At 44.2% G+C, this 23,356-nt stretch overlaps 1 protein-coding gene across 1 annotated transcript in view; it reads left to right on the top strand.

Moving 5' to 3' along the window:
- Positions 1-23,356, top strand: part of LOC147659108 (cell adhesion molecule CEACAM3-like) — a gene marked incomplete at both ends in the record, with an annotated part of 64,790 nt that overhangs the window by 22,316 nt on the left and 19,118 nt on the right. The window contains one exon of the mRNA XM_086951970.1: positions 18,807-19,193. Within this exon, the coding sequence (XP_086808096.1) occupies positions 18,807-19,193 (387 nt within the window). The remainder of the gene's footprint in view (positions 1-18,806; positions 19,194-23,356) is intronic.

Raw genomic sequence — 23,356 nt, 5'->3', positions numbered from 1 at the left:
ACTCCGTAGAGAGGACAGACTTAAAGAATCAGAGAAAGCACAGGAAAACGAATTAGTTACCGAAGGAATCCGAGTAAAAGCAGAACAAATAGATCGCATCCGAAGTAGCCAAGTAAACGGCATGTATCTTATGGCCGAGGGTACACCTGACGCCATTTCAGAAATCCCGAAAAATCTGCCGCCACCACTGGTTCCAACCAAAGTAATGCATCAGACTACTAAAGATATATTCCTGAATTCCTATCTAGAAGATGTAGCTCCAGCTTACACCAATCTGCCGGTTCGTGCCCTGCCTACTGACAGGGACGGGGGTGGCACTCCGCCCCCAGGTCATGTTCCGCCGGTACCGCAACAAACCTCCCCTGTTCCGCCAGCTCCGCCGCTTCCTGCACTCAAAACAGACCTACCGAAACCACGTCTACCAGATCCTACTAAAAGACAAATTCAATTACAGACTCCACACAGGGAGGATGCCCAAGCTTCCGCGTCAGGAGGTGCGACCGCGGGTCCCCGGACCCCGCCCGTAACGCACAGGTTATCCCTAGGGGACTTGCGGAGTCCCACCGTGTACAAATCACCTCGTTTTGATGCACTCAAAGGACAACTTACAGTCTGCAGATATGATCCAGTACCCGGAAAAGAGGATAGAATGATGATGGCATCATTGCGGTTACGTGCCGCTACTGACTTCCTGTTAATGTTTTCCGGTATGAAAGAGCACCTAGACAGAATCTACCGGTTTATACAGACTGGAAAAGATCCCGAAAGCATTAAAGATGCCTTGGAGCATCAGAAAGTTGACACTCAAGCATATATATTACGTTTCTTTATAAACTGTCTAAAAAGAGAACGAGACAGGCCTGAGACAGATCGGGATGAAATAGAGGCACTCCACAAGTGGGGTCAAAATATATCGGAAGGTAAACATGATAGACAGAATTGCATAGCCAGTATGTACAAGAAAATAAGAAAAACAGTAATAGAGATACACGAAAAAGAGAAAGACAAAGCTTCCTCCGAGGAGGAAGGAGAATCTGAAGAACCAGAAAAAGCTGCAGGTACTATAGCATATGTGGGTAAGGGAAATTACCTTAGGAAGGGCATCCGTCCAGAAAGCAAGAGAGTTTTCTTCTCTGCTTTGACAAATCCGAATTCTGCTGAGCATCAGTTCCAGGAAACTGATAAAAGGCTTCGAGATCGAGTTGGGTACCATGTACTCAATTCTATGGATGAACAAGAACTAGCCCGATCAGCTGTATCATGGGCCGAAAATGCAGACATATATAATGATGACACGGTGGCGCAGACATTCCTGAACCTCTCCCCCGACGAACAGAAATTAGCAGGTGTATACATGATTCAGCACCTTCTCATAAAATACAGAAAACATTGTTCTGATCCCGGTCCCTTACACGAAACACTAGAAGCATTACTTATGGATAGATGGAGAGGCTTAAGCACCAAATTAATTCAAATAATTCTAGAACAACGACATAGATATGATACCTTTGTAAGCTCTGAATATGTTCCCGCCCCACCCCCAGAAAGGAAAATGTATCACATGCAACGCCTGAGTGGCGTTGAAAGTCAGAACCCCTTACGAGAAGTGCACCCTGTTATGGGTGAGGATAATGTCTTGAAACGCGTGTATGTACACACGCCTCTGACTAAATTAGAACTGTTAGAAATGAAGAAACTAGTACCGTGCCATGATAAAGACCCTGCAGGTTTTCATAGAGAGCTTAAAGACATGTTACTGATGGGGGATTACACATATGATGACATTATGAAAATGTTAAAAGTACTGTTGCCCACGGGTATCTTCGAGAAATTAAAGGAAAAGGAATGGGAGGTGGGGGACACAAAGATTGCATGGGCAGAAATAGAGGACGAAGAAAAGAAACGGATCCCGGGGTTAGGCCTTGGGGACAAAACTAAAGCATTACCAGGTTTGATAGTACAGGTTCTGCCCAGATTATTGACAACTAGAAAGGAAGATTGGGACGCCATCTCGTCCTGTAAACAGAAACATGATGAAGATACCAGTGACTTCTATTCAAGATTCGAGAAATGTTTCATTATTAATAGTGGCCTCAAGCCAAGTAGCGAATCGTATCCGCATCTTTTTGTATCAAAGTTAGTCGAGAATTCCCTACCGCTAGTTAAAAACCGTGTATACAAGGTCGAGAGTACATGGCAAGCAAACACGCCATCACAGATGTTACAAATGTTACAATACCATCAGAACAGAATTAGAGAAGAACAAGATCAGGAACAGAAACGTATGAAAGACACGAAGATGAAAATGTTAGTAGCACAGACGGTCCCAGCCGACAGTCACAGAAAGGGTACGACCCAGACAGGTCACACTGCAGCTCCCGTTAAAGGGACATGCAATTATTGCAAGCAGCCAGGTCATTACGTACATGAATGTCCGGTCCTGAAACATAACATAGCGACAGGTAAAACTAAAGAAAGACCGCATCCGCCTAGACAAGACCATAATCAGCATCAGTCTTCACAGAATACACAGAATACACAGCCTATGCATGCTTCTTCGACTCCAGCACAGACAGTAGCGATACCACAGCCACAGCCTATTGCCGCGTCTCAGCAAGTTTCACAACAGATGTACCAGTATGCCCAGTCCGCTTATCCCGAATATTCCCGATATACATGAAACAGCCTAGAGAGGGAAGGTGGCTTGCCTCTTATTGAAATTCCTGTAGATCAAGAAGGTCCTTATGTACACAGTCAAGTATTGGGAAAAGACAGAAAGTTTTTAATTGACACAGGGGCAAGTCGCACTACGATCAGCCATGATGAAGTCCCAGGGGCACCCCTCTCAGGCTCACAGAATGTTTCCCTTGGGTTTTCAGGCCAGCCTATTGTAAATGAGGTATCAGAACCAGTTCCCCTGGCTGTGGGTCCGTTATCACGTGTTACAGACTTGTTACTTACAAAATCATGTCCAGAAAATCTGTTAGGAATTAAAACATTGAAGGCTCTAGGAGCTATAATATGCTGTTCCCCGGAGGGAGTTAGACTCTTTCTACGGGATTTCAAGGGTCACTATGTTTTGCGAGAATTCGATGTCAGATTGAAAAATGTACCAGATTACTTGTGGGCAAAAGGCCCAACTGATGTAGGTTGCATGCATATCACACCATACCGTGTTACACTCAAGGCAGGTGTTGTATTACCTCGAATCAGACAATACAAGTTACCACCCGATGCTGTAGTGGCTTTACTGAAACTCATTGACGAGCTCATTGCCCAAGGAGTGGTCGTCGAGACCGACTCCAATATCTGTAATTCACCCATCATTCCGATTCTTAAACGTACTGATCCCAATGCACCGCCAGTATATCGGCTGGTGATTGATCTTCGAGAATTAAATAAATGTATTATTCCACAGTACCCTGTGGTCCCAGATATCTCATCCTTATTGACTGCCATTGATTCAGAAGCAACGTTCTTTACTGTAATTGACCTCAAGAACGCCTTCTTCAGCGTGCCTATTGATCCAGAGAGCCAATATCTCTTCGGATTCAGTTTAAATGGACGCAGCTTCAAATTTTCACGCGCACCTCAAGGATTCACAGAAAGCCCCAGCATCTATAGTCAAGCACTGAAAAGACAACTAGATTGTATTCAAATGCCAGTTAACACCGCTTTACTGCAATACGTCGATGATCTACTGATCACCGCACGAAGTGAGCCCGAATGTGAAAAAGCATCATTGACAGTTTTACATTTCCTGGCCGACAAGGGGCACAAGGTGTCCCCTTCGAAGCTACAATTCTGTGTTCAGCAAGTTGTGTACTTGGGTCACTTGCTGTCCAAAGTGGGGAGACAGCTCACTCCCGATCGCATTCAGCTAATTGTAAATATGCCGCAACCCCAGACACAAAAGGAAGTGCGGGCCTTCATAGGCCTCACCTCATACTGCAGACAATGGATTCCTCAATATGCATTTCTAGCTAAACCACTCATCCAGTTAACGACACAGGAGGCAGCAACTTCGACTGCCTTCCCTTGGACTCAGGAACACACACAAGCTTTTGAAGAATTAAAGAAAGCCTTATGCCAAGCACCAGTTTTAGCAACACCATGTTACAGCAAACCGTTTACACTTTTTGTTACAGAACGTGATGGTACAGCGTTGTCTGTCCTCACTCAAGATCAAGCAGGTTCACATAAGCCTTGCGCTTATTTCTCAAGTACATTGGATTCAGTAGCTCAGGCACTCCCTGCATGTTTGAAGTCAGTAGCAGCAACAGCGTTAGCAATCAGACAAAGTGATTCAATTGTTTTAGGTCATCAGTTAACAGTTCAAGTACCACACTCTGTAGAGGTTTTGTTAAACAGAACCCAGACTCAGCACTTAACTATAGCACGATTGACAGGTTATGAATTAACACTATTCCAGCCACACATAGAAATCAGACGCTGCAGTATCCTGAACCCCGCAACACTGTTACCTACAATTATGACAGATTCAGTTCCGCATGATTGTATAGAAATCATTAATGCAGTAACAAAGCCACGACGAGACTTAACAGATGTCCCACTGACAAATCCAGACCTGACACTTTATGTGGATGGTTCATGTATGAGAACAAGTACAGGAGAATTAGTGGCCGCGTATGCCGTGACCACTGAAACTGAAGTTAAAGAAACACATCGTATTGACACACTGTCTGCTCAAGCAGCAGAGCTCATTGCTCTGACCCGAGCTTGTATTCTAGCCAAGAACAGAAATGTTAACATATACACTGATTCCCGTTATGCATTCGGAGTTGTACACGACTTCGGAGTCCTCTGGCAAGAACGAGGTTTCCTGACCTCTCATGGGGCCAAGATTCAACACGGTCCCCTCATTCAAGCACTATTAGAAGCAATACATTTGCCCTCGGGCATATCAGTCATAAAGTGTAAAGCACATACTAAAGTTACAGATTCTGTTTCCCAGGGTAACGATCTGGCAGACCAGACAGCCAAACATACAACACTGACTCACACCCAGATTACTGATGTGACAAAGACAATAGTACCGACAAAATGTATGGCAGTTAGAGATCCCACCTTAGACGTAATCGATATCCAGACACACGCTACTCCAGATGAAATAAAGAAATGGATTGAACTAGGAGGGATCCAGACAGATCAAGGTTGGATGACGAAGGGAAAATCTACATGGTTTCTCCCTGACTCTATGGTTCAAGTCATGATTAATACAGCACATAGCCCGGCACATCTAGGAGAGAAAGCGATGTTAGACAGTTTACAAAATCTCTGGAGCAATAAAAACTTACGAGCAGCAGCAAAACAGAAAGTGCGTACTTGCATGATCTGTTGTCAGTTCAATCCAGGTAAAAGCGTCCCTGTAGAGCAAGGTGGATTTCATCCTCCCGATTACCCTTTTGAAGTCCTCCAGATGGATTATATCCAGATGAACAGTTGTCGAGGATTCAAGTATGTCCTTGTAATTGTTTGTGCTCTGTCCCGTTGGACCGAAGCATACCCAGTTCCAGACTACACTGCTCCGACCACTGCCAGACAGTTGGTTCGTGAATTCTTCCCCCGGTACGGTTTGCCCCGTGTCGTGTACTCAGATAATGGACAGCCATTCTCATCCGAGTTAATGAAGCAGGTTTCCCTTTTGTTAGGTTACCAGTGGAAATTCCATTGTGTCCGACATCCTGAAGCAGCAGGCCTTGTAGAAAGGCATAATCAGACACTAAAAATCCGCCTTGCCAAGATATGTCAGGAAAAAGGGGTCGACTGGATAGTCGCCCTGCCAGTGGTGCTATTCTACATGAGGATGGTCGCCCACTCAAGATCAGGGCTATCCCCGTACGAAGTGGTCTTTGGCAGACCACCGAATATGTGGGGGACGCCCATTCCGAAGAAAATCACTGATGTTGATTGTAATATGTTGACAGATTACCTTGCCTCCTTGATGTCTGCACTCCAATCATGTCGTTCACAGGTTGCCGCAGCCTTCCATGACAACACTGATGTAAAGCCGCACGAGGTCCGTCCTGGGGACCTGGTACTCGTCCGGAATTTCGACCGGAAAAATCCGCTGGAGCCCCGCTGGAAATCTCCAAAGACCGTCCTTCTCACCACGAGGACCGCCGTGAAGATAGAGGGGAGAAAGGGGTGGGTCCATACGAGTCATGTGAAGAAATTTTGTGGACTGAAACCTGATCGAGACTCGTCCACCCCACCAAAGACTGTGTTGAGGAAAAAGACTTTACAGTATCCGAACGAGAAAAAACTCCCCAAGAAAAATACCGTATGAAACTCCGATCTAGCAAGTCAGACAGTTTAATTGTTTAAGTCCTCCCCTAGGTGAATCGGTTAAATAGTTTCTGACATGTATCCCCTAGATCGAGATAGAGAGAGAGAGAGACAAGTCAAAAGAAATACATACTGCAAATCACTGCGTAGTCACTGTATAGTGACGTTGTTAATAATGTTTTTCCTAAGTGTTCTAATTATTATTGCCAGCATTCTGCTACCTATCTATTGGCCTATTTTCAGGCGTGAACAATCTGTTTACAATGTCTCTGCTGAACACACTTTTAGTGAATTACCTGTACACGAACTCTCTTACAGACTTGCGCTGCGCAACAATACATTCATTAGTATGTTACACCACTCCCATCAGACAAACAATGCTACAGATTGCTGGATATGTGGCCGACTCCCTCCCTACCAGAATTACAAGGGAGCTCTGCCCCTCTTTCCATATCCGTTCACTCACAATGGCTCCTGTGGGGCATGGTTTAAAATAATTAATTCCTTAGATCCTGATATTGCTGTTTTCGATGGAGGCTGGGTTTGGGGAAACCTGAACTTAGTCCTGCTCGACGTCTGTTACCCTGATAAGGAGGGACTCCCTACTCGAATAGGAACTGATCTAGAAAATGAAGTATATGGATTAGGTAACTACACAATTAGCCTTATGATCCTTACTGTTGAATCCGAAGCTACTCCAGTTCCGCCCCATATGCTAGTATTACCAGTCACTGGTGAATTATGTGTCCGTAAGAAAGGTTCAGTACACTTAGGTCATAGTAAATGCACTACTGTGGTCGAATTCAGTGACCATGGTAAATCGTCCTTTAAAGCTATCAATCATTCCTATTTTGTTTGTGGTCATACCGCATACATACGTTTGCCTCCAGATTGGGATGGTACCTGTTATATTGCATTCCTTCTGCCACCTGTTTTTCTAGCTCCCCCTGATTACCATAGAAATACGAATCTAGTAAAGAATAGACCCAGAAGAGATATTCCACTTGTCGACTACACAGAAACGGCATGGGAACAGTACACTGATTTCAATAAAGGATTCTTTTTCTTTCTAGGACCTGTCCAAAATAGTAAATTAATACGTAGATTAACTAGAACCCTTGAAGCTGTAGTACATGAAACTGCCTCCGCCTTAGGTAACTTAACAGAGGAGCAATCTGCTATGCGGGTTGTTGTCCTTCAAAATCGTCTTGTAATTGACGTCATCTTGGCAGATAGAGGTGGAGCCTGTAAGGTCATCGGGTCAAGTTGCTGTGTTTTCATTCCACAAAACGCACCATCTGTCTATCAAGCTATTACCCGTCTGCATAAAATTGCAAATCAGATACATCAGAATCCAGGCACCTGGACTTGGTCCGGTTGGTTCTGGACAACGTTAACTGCCTGGGGATGGAAGATCCTATCCTTCCTAGGTTTCGGCCTTGTCATAGTATTCAGCTGCTGCCTGTGCCTACAGTGTGGGCCGGCGATATGTGGACTGTGTGCCACATCATGCATTGAACATTCCAGTTTTCTCTCAAACCGTCAAAGAAAGAAAGATGAGCAAATGATGTTGCAAGAACAAACTGATCAATTTATGATGATTGATATATCATGAAGGGTCCGTAGGGAACAAGGAGGGAATGAGGAAATATACATTTTATGGTCAAGATGTGTTCCCTAGCGCGTACCCCACCGTCTCCATGTACGAGTTAAAGTGCATGTAACTTCCCTCCTGTACCAGCTATGAAGACGCAAATACATTTGCGTCCAACGTTAACATGTCCTCTTTCAGACCCACCATGAATGGGTTGAATGGTCCGTTCCTAAGTATGCTATGCCAACGTCTTTTTGTAGTGTACTTCTACGTTATTTCAGCTCTGGCTGAGTAGGCCCTGAATCTCTGCCACCGAGCCTCTTTTCTGGCTTCTGACTGCGAGGGCCTCTGCCCAGGCTGCCTCTGTACCCGTGAACTCTGACTTACTTTCAGCGCGGCCTCTCGCGCTCAGCTCGGCCTGCTGCCTGCCAAGATCGACTATAACCTTCGAGTTATCTGTTTCCCTCCCCGAAAATACATTCCTGCCTGCTAGTTCCAGTAAACATCCTTCCTCAGCTGCAGGGCCAAAGGGCCGACCTGTCTCTATGCAACTAATTCAAGTAAATTCATAGCCTCTGTTGCCATGCTCCCATGGAAGGCCCATGCCCCCACGCTTCTCATACAGACACTCAGGCGCTTATACACGCACTCACAGCAAGTATAGAATAGCTTCTGCCCTAGAGACCTTTCCGCCCAGATAGCTTAGTTCCTAAACATCAGATACCAGATATGATAGAAGCACAAGTTGATCTGACATGCCAGACTTCTGTCTCTTTCCGTCAGTGTAAATGTCAAGTCCCCTGCACCCTCCAGCTTCACGTCAATCACACGTCATGCAGCTGCACGCGCCTCCAAACTTCCGATTTCTGCTGACATTGCAACATTTCTGTTAAGTGCCACCCCTTTGTGACACCTATCAGTGACGTTTCTAGCACACACCTCTAGTTCACGCCTCTTGATTACGCACTTGTACCACGTGTATACTGTTATCTTATCTTCTCTCAGCTGTTACGCCTTCTATACTGTTTCCAATGGTGTAAATTAAGTATATAAGCTATGTACTGTTAATAAAATGTAGCGCTCTATCCCTTCTGACACCCCTGTGGTGGTCAGAACATGATATCCTGGCCATGACCATTCCTTTTTAAGGAATAAAACCCCTAAGAACTCTAACACCACGGACTCTGTCTCCTTCTTCTGATTTTGAGTTATTATTGATTAAGTACTTACCTGCATAGAAATTAAGAGAGTAAATTAATTATTTACGTCAACATGACTCAGGTATTTAATCACTCCTTATCTGAGGACTCTTGGAAACAAGCATTAGTCATCCCTTTGGCTAAAAAATCCGGGATTGATGTCTCCATTCTCTCTAATTATCTACCAATTTCTCAGCTTCCTTACATGTTAAAAATATTGGAGAAATTGGTCAATGAGCAGCTGACCTCCTACTTGGAGGAGAACGGGTATTGGATTCCTCTCAAACAGGTTTGAGATCTAAAAATCGTACAGCGGTCACCCTTCTCGCCACTAGATCCCGCAGCTTTTGATACGTTGTCTCATAGCTTCTTGTTCAAACAATTGTACAAAATCAGACTTTATTCTAAAACTCTACAGTGGTTCAGGTCTTTCCTAAAAAACAAAACACAACAGAACAGCCTGGCCCCTTTAAATCACGCACCCAGATTGCTAATTGTGGAGTCCCACAAGGCTCGTCATGGAGCCTGACATCTTTTCATGTCTATGTCCCCTCCCTTGCAAAGATTGTTAAAAGATGGGGTTTTGATATACCTGCTTGTATGCAGATGGTACACAGTTGGTGATATAAATAGGAGAAAGAGATAACAAAACCAGAGATAAACTGGTAAAAATCCTCCTAGAGACAGCAAATTGGATGACAGACTATTGCCTTTAATTGAATAGCGTCAAGTTGTGGATTTCACTCTTCGGTGGAGCAGATTTGATTTGGGGCTCCTCATGGTGGCCGACCGTACTGGGCTCTGCTCCCGAGACCAAGAAGTTTGCTAAAAATCGAGGAGCCCTGATAGACAGTGTTGATTCTCAGAGGTTAAATGCATAGAGAATCGTGATTTAATTAAAGACAAGGAGGCGAGCATTATGCATTACCTTTTATTCACCAACTTCTGAGCAGCACTTTAAAAGCTGCTAACGTCACTGAATGAAGTCATAAAACAATAGAACATTCAATCATAACATAACTCTTCAACATTGTATGCTCTTCTTCTTTGGTTCATCCTCTTTTTTCTTAAAATTTCCTTTTTCCAACTTTCCCCCACTCTTTCTACAACTCTTCTACTGAAAATCTAGACAAAAAAATAACCTTTTTACTTCAAATATACTGATCTGTAATTATACTTCCTTAAAAGTAAAACAACTACAAAATTCACGATCTTCATCTTTTTCTTTTTAGCTATAACTTAATTTTCCTCACCCACTAACGGTTAGGGAGGGAGGGATAATGCTAGCCTCCTCGGGCCGATTCACAGAACTAATCTGAGACAAAATCCTAAACTTACTACTTTTGGTATTCACAGAAGGCATTTAGTAGTAGTAAAGTTAGTATTTTGTTTTAAATTAGTTCTGTGTATCGGACCCCTTGTCTTTAATTAAATCACGATTCTCTATGTATTTAACCTCTGAGAATCGACATTGAATGACAAGACAGGAGGCTAGCTTTATGCATGTTTAAAGTCTTTAAGAACCTTCTCAGTCACATTTTCTATTGGTCTAAAATAAAAATCCCTAAATACCTTGTCATTAGACCAATCCACAGCCTTCTAAATTTCACTCAAGTTTCCTCCAGACACGTACACCTTTGAATCCATCGCTCCACGAATAGAATGCACTTTGAATCTTTGTATATTCACACCTGACTCATGCATTGCATCCTTAGACCATCTTGCAATTGTAGCTGAAGAAACCGCTTTATGTGGTTTTGCAAAAGAAATCAACAACTGATCTTCTCCTACACCTCTAAATTCACTCTGCACTCATATTCCAGTAAACATCTTTCCACACATAACTTAGGATCTTCATCAAATCTTGGATAAAATATCCTGTCAGTCATAGTCTTTTTTCTACTTTTAATTTAAAAAAAACACTCCCTCTTGATGAAACAATCTCCCTGAGAGATCTAAGGCTTTCACTTCTGAAACCCTTCTAAAAGAAATCATACATAGTAAAGTAGCTAACTTCCAACTTAAATGTTTCAGACTCAAAAACCTGTTACCTTGCCATCCTTCAAAAAGTTTCCAAATCAAGCATACATCCCATAAAAAAACTATACCTTGAACCTGGAGCTTTTTTCAAACAAATCCCCTTTCATAATTCTACAAACCAATTGGCCTTTCCCAACAGAAACTCCATCCACCAAACAATGATCAGCTGCTACAGCTGGCCTGTAACCGTTCACAGTTCTATAACTTAAACCTTTCCTGAAAAGATTTGCTAAAAATGCTATCATAACTTCATCTGCCTCCACAGGATCCAAACCCATTTCTATGCACCAGCATACCCGGTCCCTCACTTTCCATGCCCTGTATGCCTTTTCCTTGTTCCTGGTGCCCATGAATCATGTAACAACTCTGAAGCATCCTCTAATACTTCTGCGAATCTATCCGATATCCTGAAATGCTCCAAACTAGAAGGTTGAGCACACCTGACTCCACTAACGGATGTTCTCTTCCGTCTACATCCTTCAAAAGACCCTTCTCTGCCAAAATTAAAAAAGGATTTTCCACTGCCAATTCCATCACCAATGGATACCATGCTAGTGTTACCCAAAAAGGTGTTACCAAAATTAGACTGCAAGCCTGTCTTCTCACTTGTGCCAGGACTCTCAGAATCATTAAAAAAGGGGGAAACGCATAACTTTTCAAACCGTTCCAATATAGACTGAACGCGTCCACACAAATCGCTCTTGGATCTGGTCTCCAACTCACATAACTCTCCAACTGATTTGTTATCCTTGACGCAAATACATTTATCTCCAAAGGACCCAAAATCACCAGAATTTTCTTGAATAACAAAGGATTCAGTTTCCTGTCGCTGTAAGCCCTCAAAAAACGTGAATTCCAATCTGCTACCAAGTTCTCTATCCCTGATAGATACTGAGCAGTTATACATATTTTGTGTTCCATGCAAAACGTCCAAAAATCCTTTGTCAGATCTGCTAACTTCTCTGGCTTGCTTCCGCCTAACTTATCTCCGTCTGTCGCTGCTAAAATGTTGTCCATCTACATTCTACAATAATGGTGCAGGGTGTACAGGTCTAGTCACATTTCTTCCTCTAGGAGGGTGGAATCATACCTCCACCACCAGGACTGGTGGGGAGGGTTGATTCCAAGGTGTTTTACATCAAACACAACATGTTTCCTTGCAGCCATTCCAAAGTTAGCATTTACTGCGAGGTTATAATGCACTTAAGAGTATAGGGTCTGAATGCATCACAGAACAACCCCGGATAATAGATTCTGAAGGCTGCAGAGGGGCCCTGCTCATGCATGGGCACCCTCTCACACACAAAACCCAGCACCCTGACTTCAGGATTGATAAGGCCTGGGTCCAGATTTGGAGCCATGGTCTCTTTAACGCCAACTACTGCCTGTGAGCATCTTGCCTTCATGAGCCTACGCTCGTTTCTCTATAATGGTCCTTGTATCCCAAAAAATTTATAATCTGAAACATGTTCCATTGGCCACCACTCCGAACTTCTTGGATGTCTAATTAATGCTGGATTAAACAGTGTTTCCCAAAAGGTATCTTTCATTTCTTTTTTTATTGAGTATTAGAACTAGCATAACCTGAAAACTCATCTTGATCCTCATCATAATCAAGATATAAAACACACTCATCCAAGTTTCCATTCTCCATATCATTTGGCCATGTAGGTTGTCTACCTCTTTCATTCGCAGGGTCAACCTGCCTTTTATTTGTGCTGCTATGGACACCTCTCAAAACTACACCTTTCTTTTTACCACTTACTTTCTTAATCTCCTCACTTGAAATATCCTCAACAATGTTATTATATTTCTGTTTTGTAAAACATTTTCCACCTGGACCTCTGTTCTGCGTATCTTCTTCGTCTGAAAATGTCGTGAATTCTATCTCTTCTAAATTATCAATCTTCCTTTTCCCTTCCTTTACCAATCTTTCTACTGTCTCTGGTACCTGATTACCTATTTCTTTCTCTATGAACATCCTAATAATCTCTTCTTGTACATCCTTATCACTAACATTGGCTCCCTCACTCATTTTAATTTCTTCTTATTAATTAAGAGATCTCTCTAAATTCTCAAGTTTAATAAACCCTTTCTTTCTTTTCTTCCAATTTTTTTATATCATCTATTTCATATTTCAAAATGTTTCCCCTCCAATCTGATTTATTTATAAATATGTTACTCTCAAAATCGCACCTACAACTTGTAACACACATTTACAATGCAATGGTCTTGTCTTTGTTAAAGTTAGAGCTATTGGCATTGCTCATGCCATTATTTTTGTTTTTAAAACATTTAAATAAATGGGATTGTCATTTACAATGCCAATAGCTTAATCTCTCGCAAATGTGAGACCTATTGCATTTGCACCCACACACAGAGCCACACGCACCCACACACACACACAGAGCCACACACACACACAGAGTCACACACAGAGCCAAACACACACACAGAGCCACACACACACAGAGCCACACACACACAGAGCCACACACACACAGAGCCACACACACACACAGAGACACTTCCACACACACACACACACAGAGACACACTCACACAGAGCCACACACACACACACAGAGCCACACACACACACACATAGCCACACACACACACACACAGCCACACACACACACAGAGCCACACACACACACACAGAGCCACACACACACAGAGCCACACACACACACACAGAGCCACACATACACTTCTGGAGACTTGTGGCCACTATACTATACACAGATGACAAGTGTACACATCAAACGTGATGTTTAACAAAACTGCACTATGTAACTTTTATGCAGCCTGGGCTTAAAAGTCACCACATGCAAATAGTTTGTATGAATAAATGCAGGGCTGGTTAAAGGCATTACATGGCATGGGGACAACTGGCAACTACACATACTACTACATCAATTCCTACTTTGATTTGAAGGCCCGGACATCTGATCTGCACTCTAGAAACACTAACAATTAAAACAAAAGAGATCACACTCAATCAGTTTAAGAGCAGTGCTGCGAGTTGCACCACAACACAGAAACAATAAAACAGTAAATAATACCAAGGCTAATCCTGTGACCCCGTACAGATAGCCATTAGTGCTGTCGAAACGAAAGAAAGCACTCGTAGGTACACTCCATAAAGAGTACCAGAGGGTGCAACATAGAGAACTACGACTCTGAATTGAGGGTTGTCCCCTGGTCATGAGCTTCAGGGCGACATAATGAGCATCAGGGGGGGGGGGCAGCCTACATCCTTGACTAAAAAGCGATTAAATCAAACCAGATCTGAATCTGGGGCATGAATGTTTGCATTCCGTCTATCATCTGTTCTCTTTGTTTGTTTTTTACATCCTTGAATAGAGCCTGTACCCATATCTCAAATGTAATTAATGAATCATTTGCAGATGAACAGGCTATAAGTAAGTAGATGATAAGAAACCCTTTTATAAAGCACACCTGTTCCTCATTCAAAAATTCCCCTGGTCCCTATAGACCAATGAGCCTCACCCGTTCTTATTTTAAGCTTCCCCTGGTCTCACTATGGACCCCCTGGCCTCACCTAAGATGACATGTTCGGGGGAGATGGTCTTCTCAGATTTGTTGCATATATCGTTAGCTTCGCTGGAGATGAGGTGGATAAACTCGGTACAGCAGTTCACCACCAGCTCGCGGGCATTGTTGACTACGCGCATGTTACGCAGAGTCTCTTTAACCGTCTTGTTGATGGCGGCCCGGGGGATCGTCAGGGCATCATCATTTCCAGAGGAGGAGTTCAAGCCGGGGGAGGAAAGATAGGCAGCTTATCGGGGCTTGGGCGAGGGGTAGTAACAGCGGCCGCTGGGAGGTTCCCACGCCTGCTTTCTTCGGTTGTCAGCAGGAGGCGCTAGGGCCACAACTCCATTATCAGGCGGCGCCTCAGCAACACCCTAGCACAGATCCCTTTAATTCATTGACCCGGCGGCTACACGCGGGAGTGGGGCTGGGAGCTCCTATCCTTTTCGCCGGAAGTATTGTCCGAGAGCCGCGCAGCGCAGTTACCTTCCACTTCCGGTGTTCCATTCCACAAGCACTCTATCACTGTTACCATGGAGCCGAATGTAAAAGCCCAGCCCATTTATGATGTAGGAGTACGTTCCCTATCTCTCCCCCTGCCCATTTTTTGCCTGACGTTTTAATGGTCGCCACAGCTCATACGCATGCCCAGTGCAATTGTTGTGAGCTCGTCAAGTGACACAGTGAGCCTGTTAGATCTATGAGAATATCTCCGTCTGCTGGAGCCGTCTAGAGTACGTCAGGAAGTTGATGGGGTTCGGTGATCCAGTGATTGATCTGAATATATGTTAATACTCCCAATTAAGCAGCTAGCACATACATTTATTAAGCTTCTCCGTGGCTCCCTCGGCACCACGGGGCTCTCCCTCACAGCACGGGAGCCCCGGGTGCAAACGCCGCTCTACTTCTCGTTTCAGGAGCGCGGGGTGGGCTCCCGAGACCGAGCGCCCTTAAGATGGATGGTCACGTTTCTACACAGAAGCCAGCAGTTGCTGCACCGCCCTCTCCGCTCGCATGCCAGAAATGGATCTCCAAAATGCCCCGTCATTTTCGGAATGGGGGGCGTGTTTTTTTTTCTCTACTCTTCCCATTGGCTGGAATGTAAAATTCCAGCCAATGGGAAGAGGAGAGAAAGAACCTAAAAAAACACGCCCCTCAATCCGAAAAAGACGGGGCTCAAATGGACAGATGCCTCTCTTCTCCAATGGCTGGCCTCTGTTTAGGAAGCCAGCCAATGGAGAAGAGGGGCGGGTTCAAGCCCCCACTCTGGAAAACATAAAATCTCGCCAGCGAGACTGCGCAAGCGCAGCCTACGCAGGCCGAGACCTAAAAAACAGACTTCTGTTTGCCGATCGGATTCCCGTTACTTAGCAACCTTTACGTTGCTTCCTAACAGATGTCATGCTTCTCGAAAACAAGCTCGCTCTCCTTTGGAAATAGATGCGCTTGGACTAACGTAGTCCAAACGCATCCCAATTCCACTCAAAACAAGCCTCAATGCTCCAACTTAACGGATGAGTGCGAGATCTTGCCTACGCAGTCATTACTATGAGCGTATCTCGTGCAGACACACGCCATTCACCCTCAATTCAAACCAAACAGTAAGAATAAACTTTCCTAAATAAAAAACTCTACATTGAACTTTCATGCATAAAAAATGCTTATACCTGCTAAGAATACTTAAACTAAAACTCTTAATAAATAATATTTTTTTAATCTAAACACATTTAAACCTATAAAATTCATCCAAAAATTGGGGTGTTTAAACAATAAAGCTAAAACAAAAATCATCTACAACTTAGACTCTAAGACAAATTAATCTTAAAACCTGCTAATTAAACACATGTAATTTAAAAATCAATCCTCCACCATGAAATGAATGCTTATCTGCTCAGAAGCAGCAAACAAAAGAGGAAGAGCCTAAAATGTTGAAGAGTTAGGTTATGATTGAATGTTCTATTGTTTTATGACTTCATTCAGTGATGTTAGTAGCTGCTCAGAAGTTGGTGAATAAAAGGTAATGCATAAGGCTCGCCTCCTGTCTTGTCATTAAATTCGTTATCAATGCAAGAACATGTTAATGCCACTTGTTTTACATTTTTTGCCATTCTCAAACTTTTTTTGATAATACATTTTTATTGGGTTTTTCAGAACACAAGAAATTCATTGGCAGCAGGTCAAACACGATTGGAAGGTACATATTGCTAATCACAGTCAACAGGACATGGGTTACCCGGTCAAATCGGGCACTGCAGATTGAGAGTGCAATACAGGTAGACAAAATTAGACAGATCATCACAATGGCAACAAATTGAATCATTTACCCCACACTTTCCCAAATAACTCCGGACAGCCCCGGGCCTCGAAGAGAGACTCCTCCTGCAGCCCACACCAGTCCACTCCCCTCCTCCGCTTCTACACCGTCGGTGCCATAGCCTGAGACCAAAGCACCGCAATGTCCCTTTTTGCCACTGCCACGGCCGTCCCCAGGAAGCGCTTATCTGCCCTGGAACCATATAGGCCGTCGAACAACGCCAGGAGCATACGTCTTGGGTCGTGGGGAACCTCTCATCCCAGGGCCTGCGTAAGTTCACGTTCAACCCCCCTCCAGAAAGGTGCCAAAGCCCGGCATTGCCATACCATTTGGTAGAAGTCCGCTGGTGCGGTGTCGCAGCACGTGCAGGCTGGGGATGGTCTCATACGGGTCTGGAAAAGGCGTAGTGGAGTAAAGTAGGCTGCATGCAAATAATATAATTGTACCAGGCGTAACTTGGAGGGCATGGTCAGGGATTTGGGCGCTATAAGGGCGTCACGCCAATCCGCCTCTTCCAGGGGGTCCACCCATCCCTTCCATCGTGCTTTGAGCCGGTCTAGAGATGCGGGCCATTATTAACTAGTGACCGGTATATGCGGGACATTCTCAAACTTTTAAGGAGATTATTCAACTAGATACCAGTCAATTGGAGAAAAAACATAGTCTAAGGTCTCATAACCAGAAGACTGGACTATGGGAACTCAAAGTACATGGGCATGGCGGACTATTTGTGAGTGATACAAAATGCAGTGATACAAAATACAAGTGATAATACAAGTGATACAAAATGCAGCGGGCAAACAAATCTGTATTAAATACCGATACAGCTCTGGCTTGGATTGTTTGGGGACTTTGCATCGACTTCCCATGCGTCAAAGAGCAAAGTTTGAACCTATTTGCCGTGCACACAAGGCACTTTTTAATATGGGTACAAAAATCTTACAAGCTAGAGTAGAATTTTATACTCCGACACATGACCTGAGACCACGAAATCTTGCACTGGCTTAAACAAAATGAATAAAGAAAGTCAAATAAGGGGGTCGTTCATTCTTGTATCTGGCAGCTGATCAGTGGAATATTCTATCACTAGATTATTGTCTTACTGAAGACCATCTTGGGTTTTGGAAAAAATTAAAGATTTGGCTGTTTAGGCTTCGATTACATTTTCGCTGAGCTGATTAGTGTCACTGCATACCGATGGATCCCATCTCAGCACCATGATGTCCCTTGGGGATGATTGATGCGCTCTACAAAAACCATGAATAAATAAATAACACCAAACTCGACCATTACTATCACACACTCCTTGACTTAATCGAGTAGTACAAGATTTGAAGTTGCACAACCTAGAAGGCTCCCCGAAAGCATTAACTCTAATAAACACCTAACAGGACAATTACTTTAAGAAGTAAGTGGGCAAAGGGAGGTTGTGGCAGGCAGGGGCGGGATAGAGCAAGTTGGGGTTGTCAGTTGTAATTCCGCAGAGTCAGTCTAGCACCTTAGGACAGTCTTAAGTGGAGGAATCTGCAATTAGAGTATCCACCAGAAAGGGGGATACTGACAGTAGGTAACGTGTTTCTCCGGCACCTTCAATCACTGCGGACCCGCGGTCTCCAGCCAATGGAATGACTTTGTTCCGCACTGCGTTATTCTGAATGATTGCAGTGCACATGCTTTGTGGTTAACATCGATCTCTTCTGTATTCTGCTTTTGTATACAAAGATCTCAACTCATATTTATCAAGAATCCAACCACCAACATTGTACCCTCTCTCATATCTTATCTGTAGGTGCCTCCTCTAACCTCTCCATCATCGTCCACCAGAACACAGTGTTTGCCACAGTCAACCAGTCTGTCCTTCTGCCTGTCTCGTACCACTTCAGTCAGCCGCAGGAACGGGTTGAAATCAGATGGTCGGTGTTGAGGAACAATCACCATATTGTGACAACTAGGAATAGAAAGTGCTCCTGGGAGGGAGAGGCCAGAGAACCTGTGTGTGGTAGCCAGGTGGAAAGCAAGGAGCCTGAATACAGCCATCGGGTGGTGCTCTTTGGTAACGCCTCCTTGCTGATCCAAGATGTAGGGCTGGAAGATGCCGGGAACTATGTGGTATCAATACAGTCCTCATATGTGTTGTACACAAAGGTGATCAATGTCTCAGTGACACAAGGTACAGGTAGGATGACAAAAAATCATTCAAATATTCTCTGCTGCTCTGTGTATCTCACTCTTTCTACTAAAATGTAGTTGTTTCTTCTTAGAAACTGGCCCTCTCTGAAGGTTCACCCTAAAAATGTTGCCTTCCTCCTCCTATTTTTCTGACCTTTTTTGTTGCCCTTTGGACTTGGGGCACTTTACAACTGCTGACCAGTACTAAGTGCATTTGTTTCTCCCTAAAACATGGTAACATTGGCGAATACCGAATTTACATATTTGATATACTTGTAAGTCTTTTGTAAAGTGGTATACCATGTACCCAAGGGCCTGTAACCTAAATGTTACAAGTGGGTCTGCAGCACTGGTAATACCACCCACACAAGTAGCCATTCAAACCTGTCTCAGGCCTGCAACTGCAAGGCCCGTGTGTGCAGTTTACTGACACTTCAACTTGACATTTTAAACCACTTGCCAAGCATTAAATTCCCATTTTGTTACATATAAGCCACCGCAAACGTAGGCCCTAGTTAGTCCTGAGGGTAGTTTACTTTGTAAGTAAAAGGCAGGACATGCACTTTTAAGTTTCACGTGTCCTGGAAGGTACAAACACCCAAATCCATGTTTCACTACTGTGAGACCTACTCCTCTCATAGGATAGCATTGAGAATTCCTTAATACACATTTAACCTGTAATTCCTGGTTAGAAAGGAGTAACTGAATCATGTTTCATATATTTGTAATGGTAATGATAAATCCTCTTTATTGGTAAAGTTGGATTTAACATTACTATCTTAGAGATGCCACTATTAGAAAGTGGACATTGCTCTGCTCTTACTGCTCGGTGTGTCTTGCAGCCTTTCTCCAATACATGTCTGGGATAGATGACAGCTACACTTTGGGCATTCCCTCCCGGCAGCCACAAACAGAGGAAAGATGGGTGTGACAGGTGACTTATTTGCACTTATTGCATATCATTCTGATACCTGTTCCTGGGCAGGAAGAGAGGGGAAGATCTGACACTTACATCTGAATAGGAAATGTCATGTTTGCCACACAAGGGGCTGATTATCCCCTGGCTCCAGAGCTGAGAAGAAAGGGGTACCTGTGCTCTTAAACGGCCTGCTTTGAAGTCCCCCTCACTTCAAGGGCACAACTGGGTATAAGTACTGGGCCTCTGACCCAACCAAAAAGTACACTACTGTACTTGTGAAGAAATATGCCAGTAGTAAAGACTGTTGTGCTACAAGGATTGCCATTCTACTTGACTGGTGCTGCTCTGGAAAAACTGATTTTCTCCTTTGCTGTGCTGCCCTGCTGCCTGCTGATGTCTACCCTGCTAAGGAGAAGGGATGGTCCCATTTTACTGGAAACTAAAGTGATTCCAAGGGCTTGCTTGGGAAAGAGGTGTGGCACAGCGGCCAGGGCGCCTGACTCCGGAACACTGGAGCTCACAGTTCAATTCCTGCCAGCAGGTTAGCCCAGCACCATGTGACTCTGAGCAATAGCTTGCTTAATCTTCCTGACGGCCCTCAGCGCCTAATTGTTCACGCTTTACAAATGTTGGATTTCATTTCATTTGCTTGCATGCCCTCTGTTCTGCAGTCTCAGGGCTTTCAAAGATTTCCTTCAACCCTGTAGCAGCACCTGGACTCTGCCATCTGTGAGCCCTGCCAAGTGATGCTAATCCAGTCCTGTTCCCTTGAAAGTTGACTTGTGCTATATAAATCTTCAAAATTGACGCAATGACGACTTTGAGCTGTTCGGAACTGACGCATTGCTCTTCGATGCTTATGCATTAGCTGATCGATGACATTGCCTTAATGAACTGCACGGCTCAATGATGACACAGCCCCTGCATCATAACTGGGTTCTTCGATGTAGCCTTAGCTCCCTGCATGGATCAGAATCACTGCTATCAGTTTTCAGCTCCGACGCTATCCAACATTACTCTCCTTTTGAGAAACTGGTATGGGCATATGACAGCTCTCGGGGCCCTATATCCAGCTCAATACACATGCTCCAACATTCCACCTCTCCTCACACCCACCAATATACCTGCACTCCACCAACCAGGTGGACATTTCACCCAAACGGTGTGAGACATTATGGTGGGACATACCCAAAAATATTGTAGGATATCTCTTAGGGAAACAGCGCACACACTTATATTTCAATGTTATTATACACTGACCCACCTCTCCACCATGTACTCCAACATCTCCCTCCTTTGCGGGAGATGCAAGCTGACAGCTGGAGATTTTTGCCATATATTGTGGTCGTGCAGCCTTATCACTACTTACCCGGAAGTCCTGGGCCACATCAAAGCCACTGTGGAGTATCCGCTCCCTATCTCTGACCTCACGGTTGTTCTTGGCATCCGACCTTCGTACTTAGAGGTGATGACCCATGCTGAATGGAAACCTATTGGCTGCAAGCTCCTAGAGGCATGGCAACTTGAACATTGGCATGGAAAAAGACAGGCCCCCGCTAGGGCTGAATGGTTTACTCACCTGTGGCATGTAATGGCGATGGAGCACCTCCTGTTGCCCTATGGATGATCTCCTACTATGTTACTTGGCCACTATTTTTGTATAATCCTGACTGGCTCTAAATGGGGCGCTTGGCCCATTCACCATGTATTTTGAGACCCTGGCGCTCTTTCTTCCAATGCTTTGAAATTTTCACTGAAGAGGTTTTGATATAAAAATATTATGTGTATTATTTATAGAAAAATAATGTGCAATGTTGGTTAAGATGATGCTATAGGTTTTTAGGAGTTCTGTAGGGCAGACTTTTTATTATAATATGCTTTTGGATATTATTTATAAGTAATCTATTCCTTTGTTGTTTATGAAAAGTTTGACTTCAAATTGCACCATTTAATATTTGTTTTTGGTTTGTGGTAAGCTTGAGTGCAATTAGGGATACAGATTTCTCCATTCATAGTTGTCAGTCATGTTGCTCTTTTTGTAATGCTCCTTTACATTTATAGAGTGTAAGTTGGGCCCTGCCTAGTGTGGATTGGAAGGCATTGTGCCGTCCTTCCACTACTTTGATTTGTTGTCTTCCTGTGCCAGGGTGCTGTCATAGATTTTCCACCATGGTATTTGTAATTTGGGTTGGGGTCTGTGTCCGGAGCGATGCCGTCTGCCAACCACAGTATCTTCGAAATAATCCATTAGGGGGCTTAGTTTGTCTTGTGTTTTATTCGTAAATTGAAGTGGTTGGCTACCTCTGTGACAGGGACATAGGCTGGTGCTGTCATTTGCTTCTATTTCAAAGGCAAACTGCACTTAGTGCAAATTGTTGGAAATTTTTCCATATGCTTTGGTTGAAGTGGTAGTAACAGACTTGTATGGCCGTGGGGGTAAAGTTTTAAAATGGTCCGAATCATGGCTTGTTTAAAGTCCATCCCCCTCGAACACAGAAAGACCGTCACTCATGCCCTGGTCACCAGCAGACTCGACTACGGCAACGCACTCTACGTCGGGATAAACAAAAGCCTCACCCGCAAGCTACAGAACATCCAGAACACCACCACAAGACTGGTTCTCAACCTGCTAAGACACTGCCACATCTCCCAGCACCTGCGCACACTCCACTGGCTCCCCATCGAAGCTAGAGTCACCTTCAAGATGCTCACCCACGCTCAGAAGACCCTCCACGACACCAGACCAGCATACCTGAACAGCCGACTCGAATTCCACGCACCCCAAAGAAAACTGCGATCTGCCCAGCTGTCCTGCGCCGTTTCCCCTGCACCAGAAAGACCAGATCGGGATGCCGCTCCTTCTCCTTCATCGTGGCCAGAGCCTGGAACGCCCTTCCACTCCACCTCAGACAGACAACATCGCTCCCCATCTCCGCAAACAACTCAAAATCTGGCTCGTCCACAGAACCCCTCGTTGATGGACTGGAACCGGCACCCCCCACCCCACTCAAGTGCCTCGAGACCCTTATGGGTGAGTAGTCGTGCTCAACAAACGCCTGATTGATTGATTGATTCTATGATAACATTTTGTGGGAAGTAGTCATCTGGTTTTTTTCACAACAAACTTTATTGAATTTTCTTGCCACAGCCGGCCCCAGGGGCCACATGTTAAGACCAGTCCATATGCAGACTTCACCATGGCCTTTTGTCTGAGATTTAAAACATAAAACAATACAATATACTATAAACCT

This window comes from Lissotriton vulgaris, unplaced genomic scaffold, assembly GCF_964263255.1.
Source record: "Lissotriton vulgaris unplaced genomic scaffold, aLisVul1.2 SCAFFOLD_6978, whole genome shotgun sequence".
NCBI lineage: Eukaryota > Metazoa > Chordata > Amphibia > Caudata > Salamandridae > Lissotriton > Lissotriton vulgaris.
The sequence above is the reverse complement of the archived record's forward strand: the minus strand, read 5'-3'. Positions and strand labels throughout refer to the sequence as shown.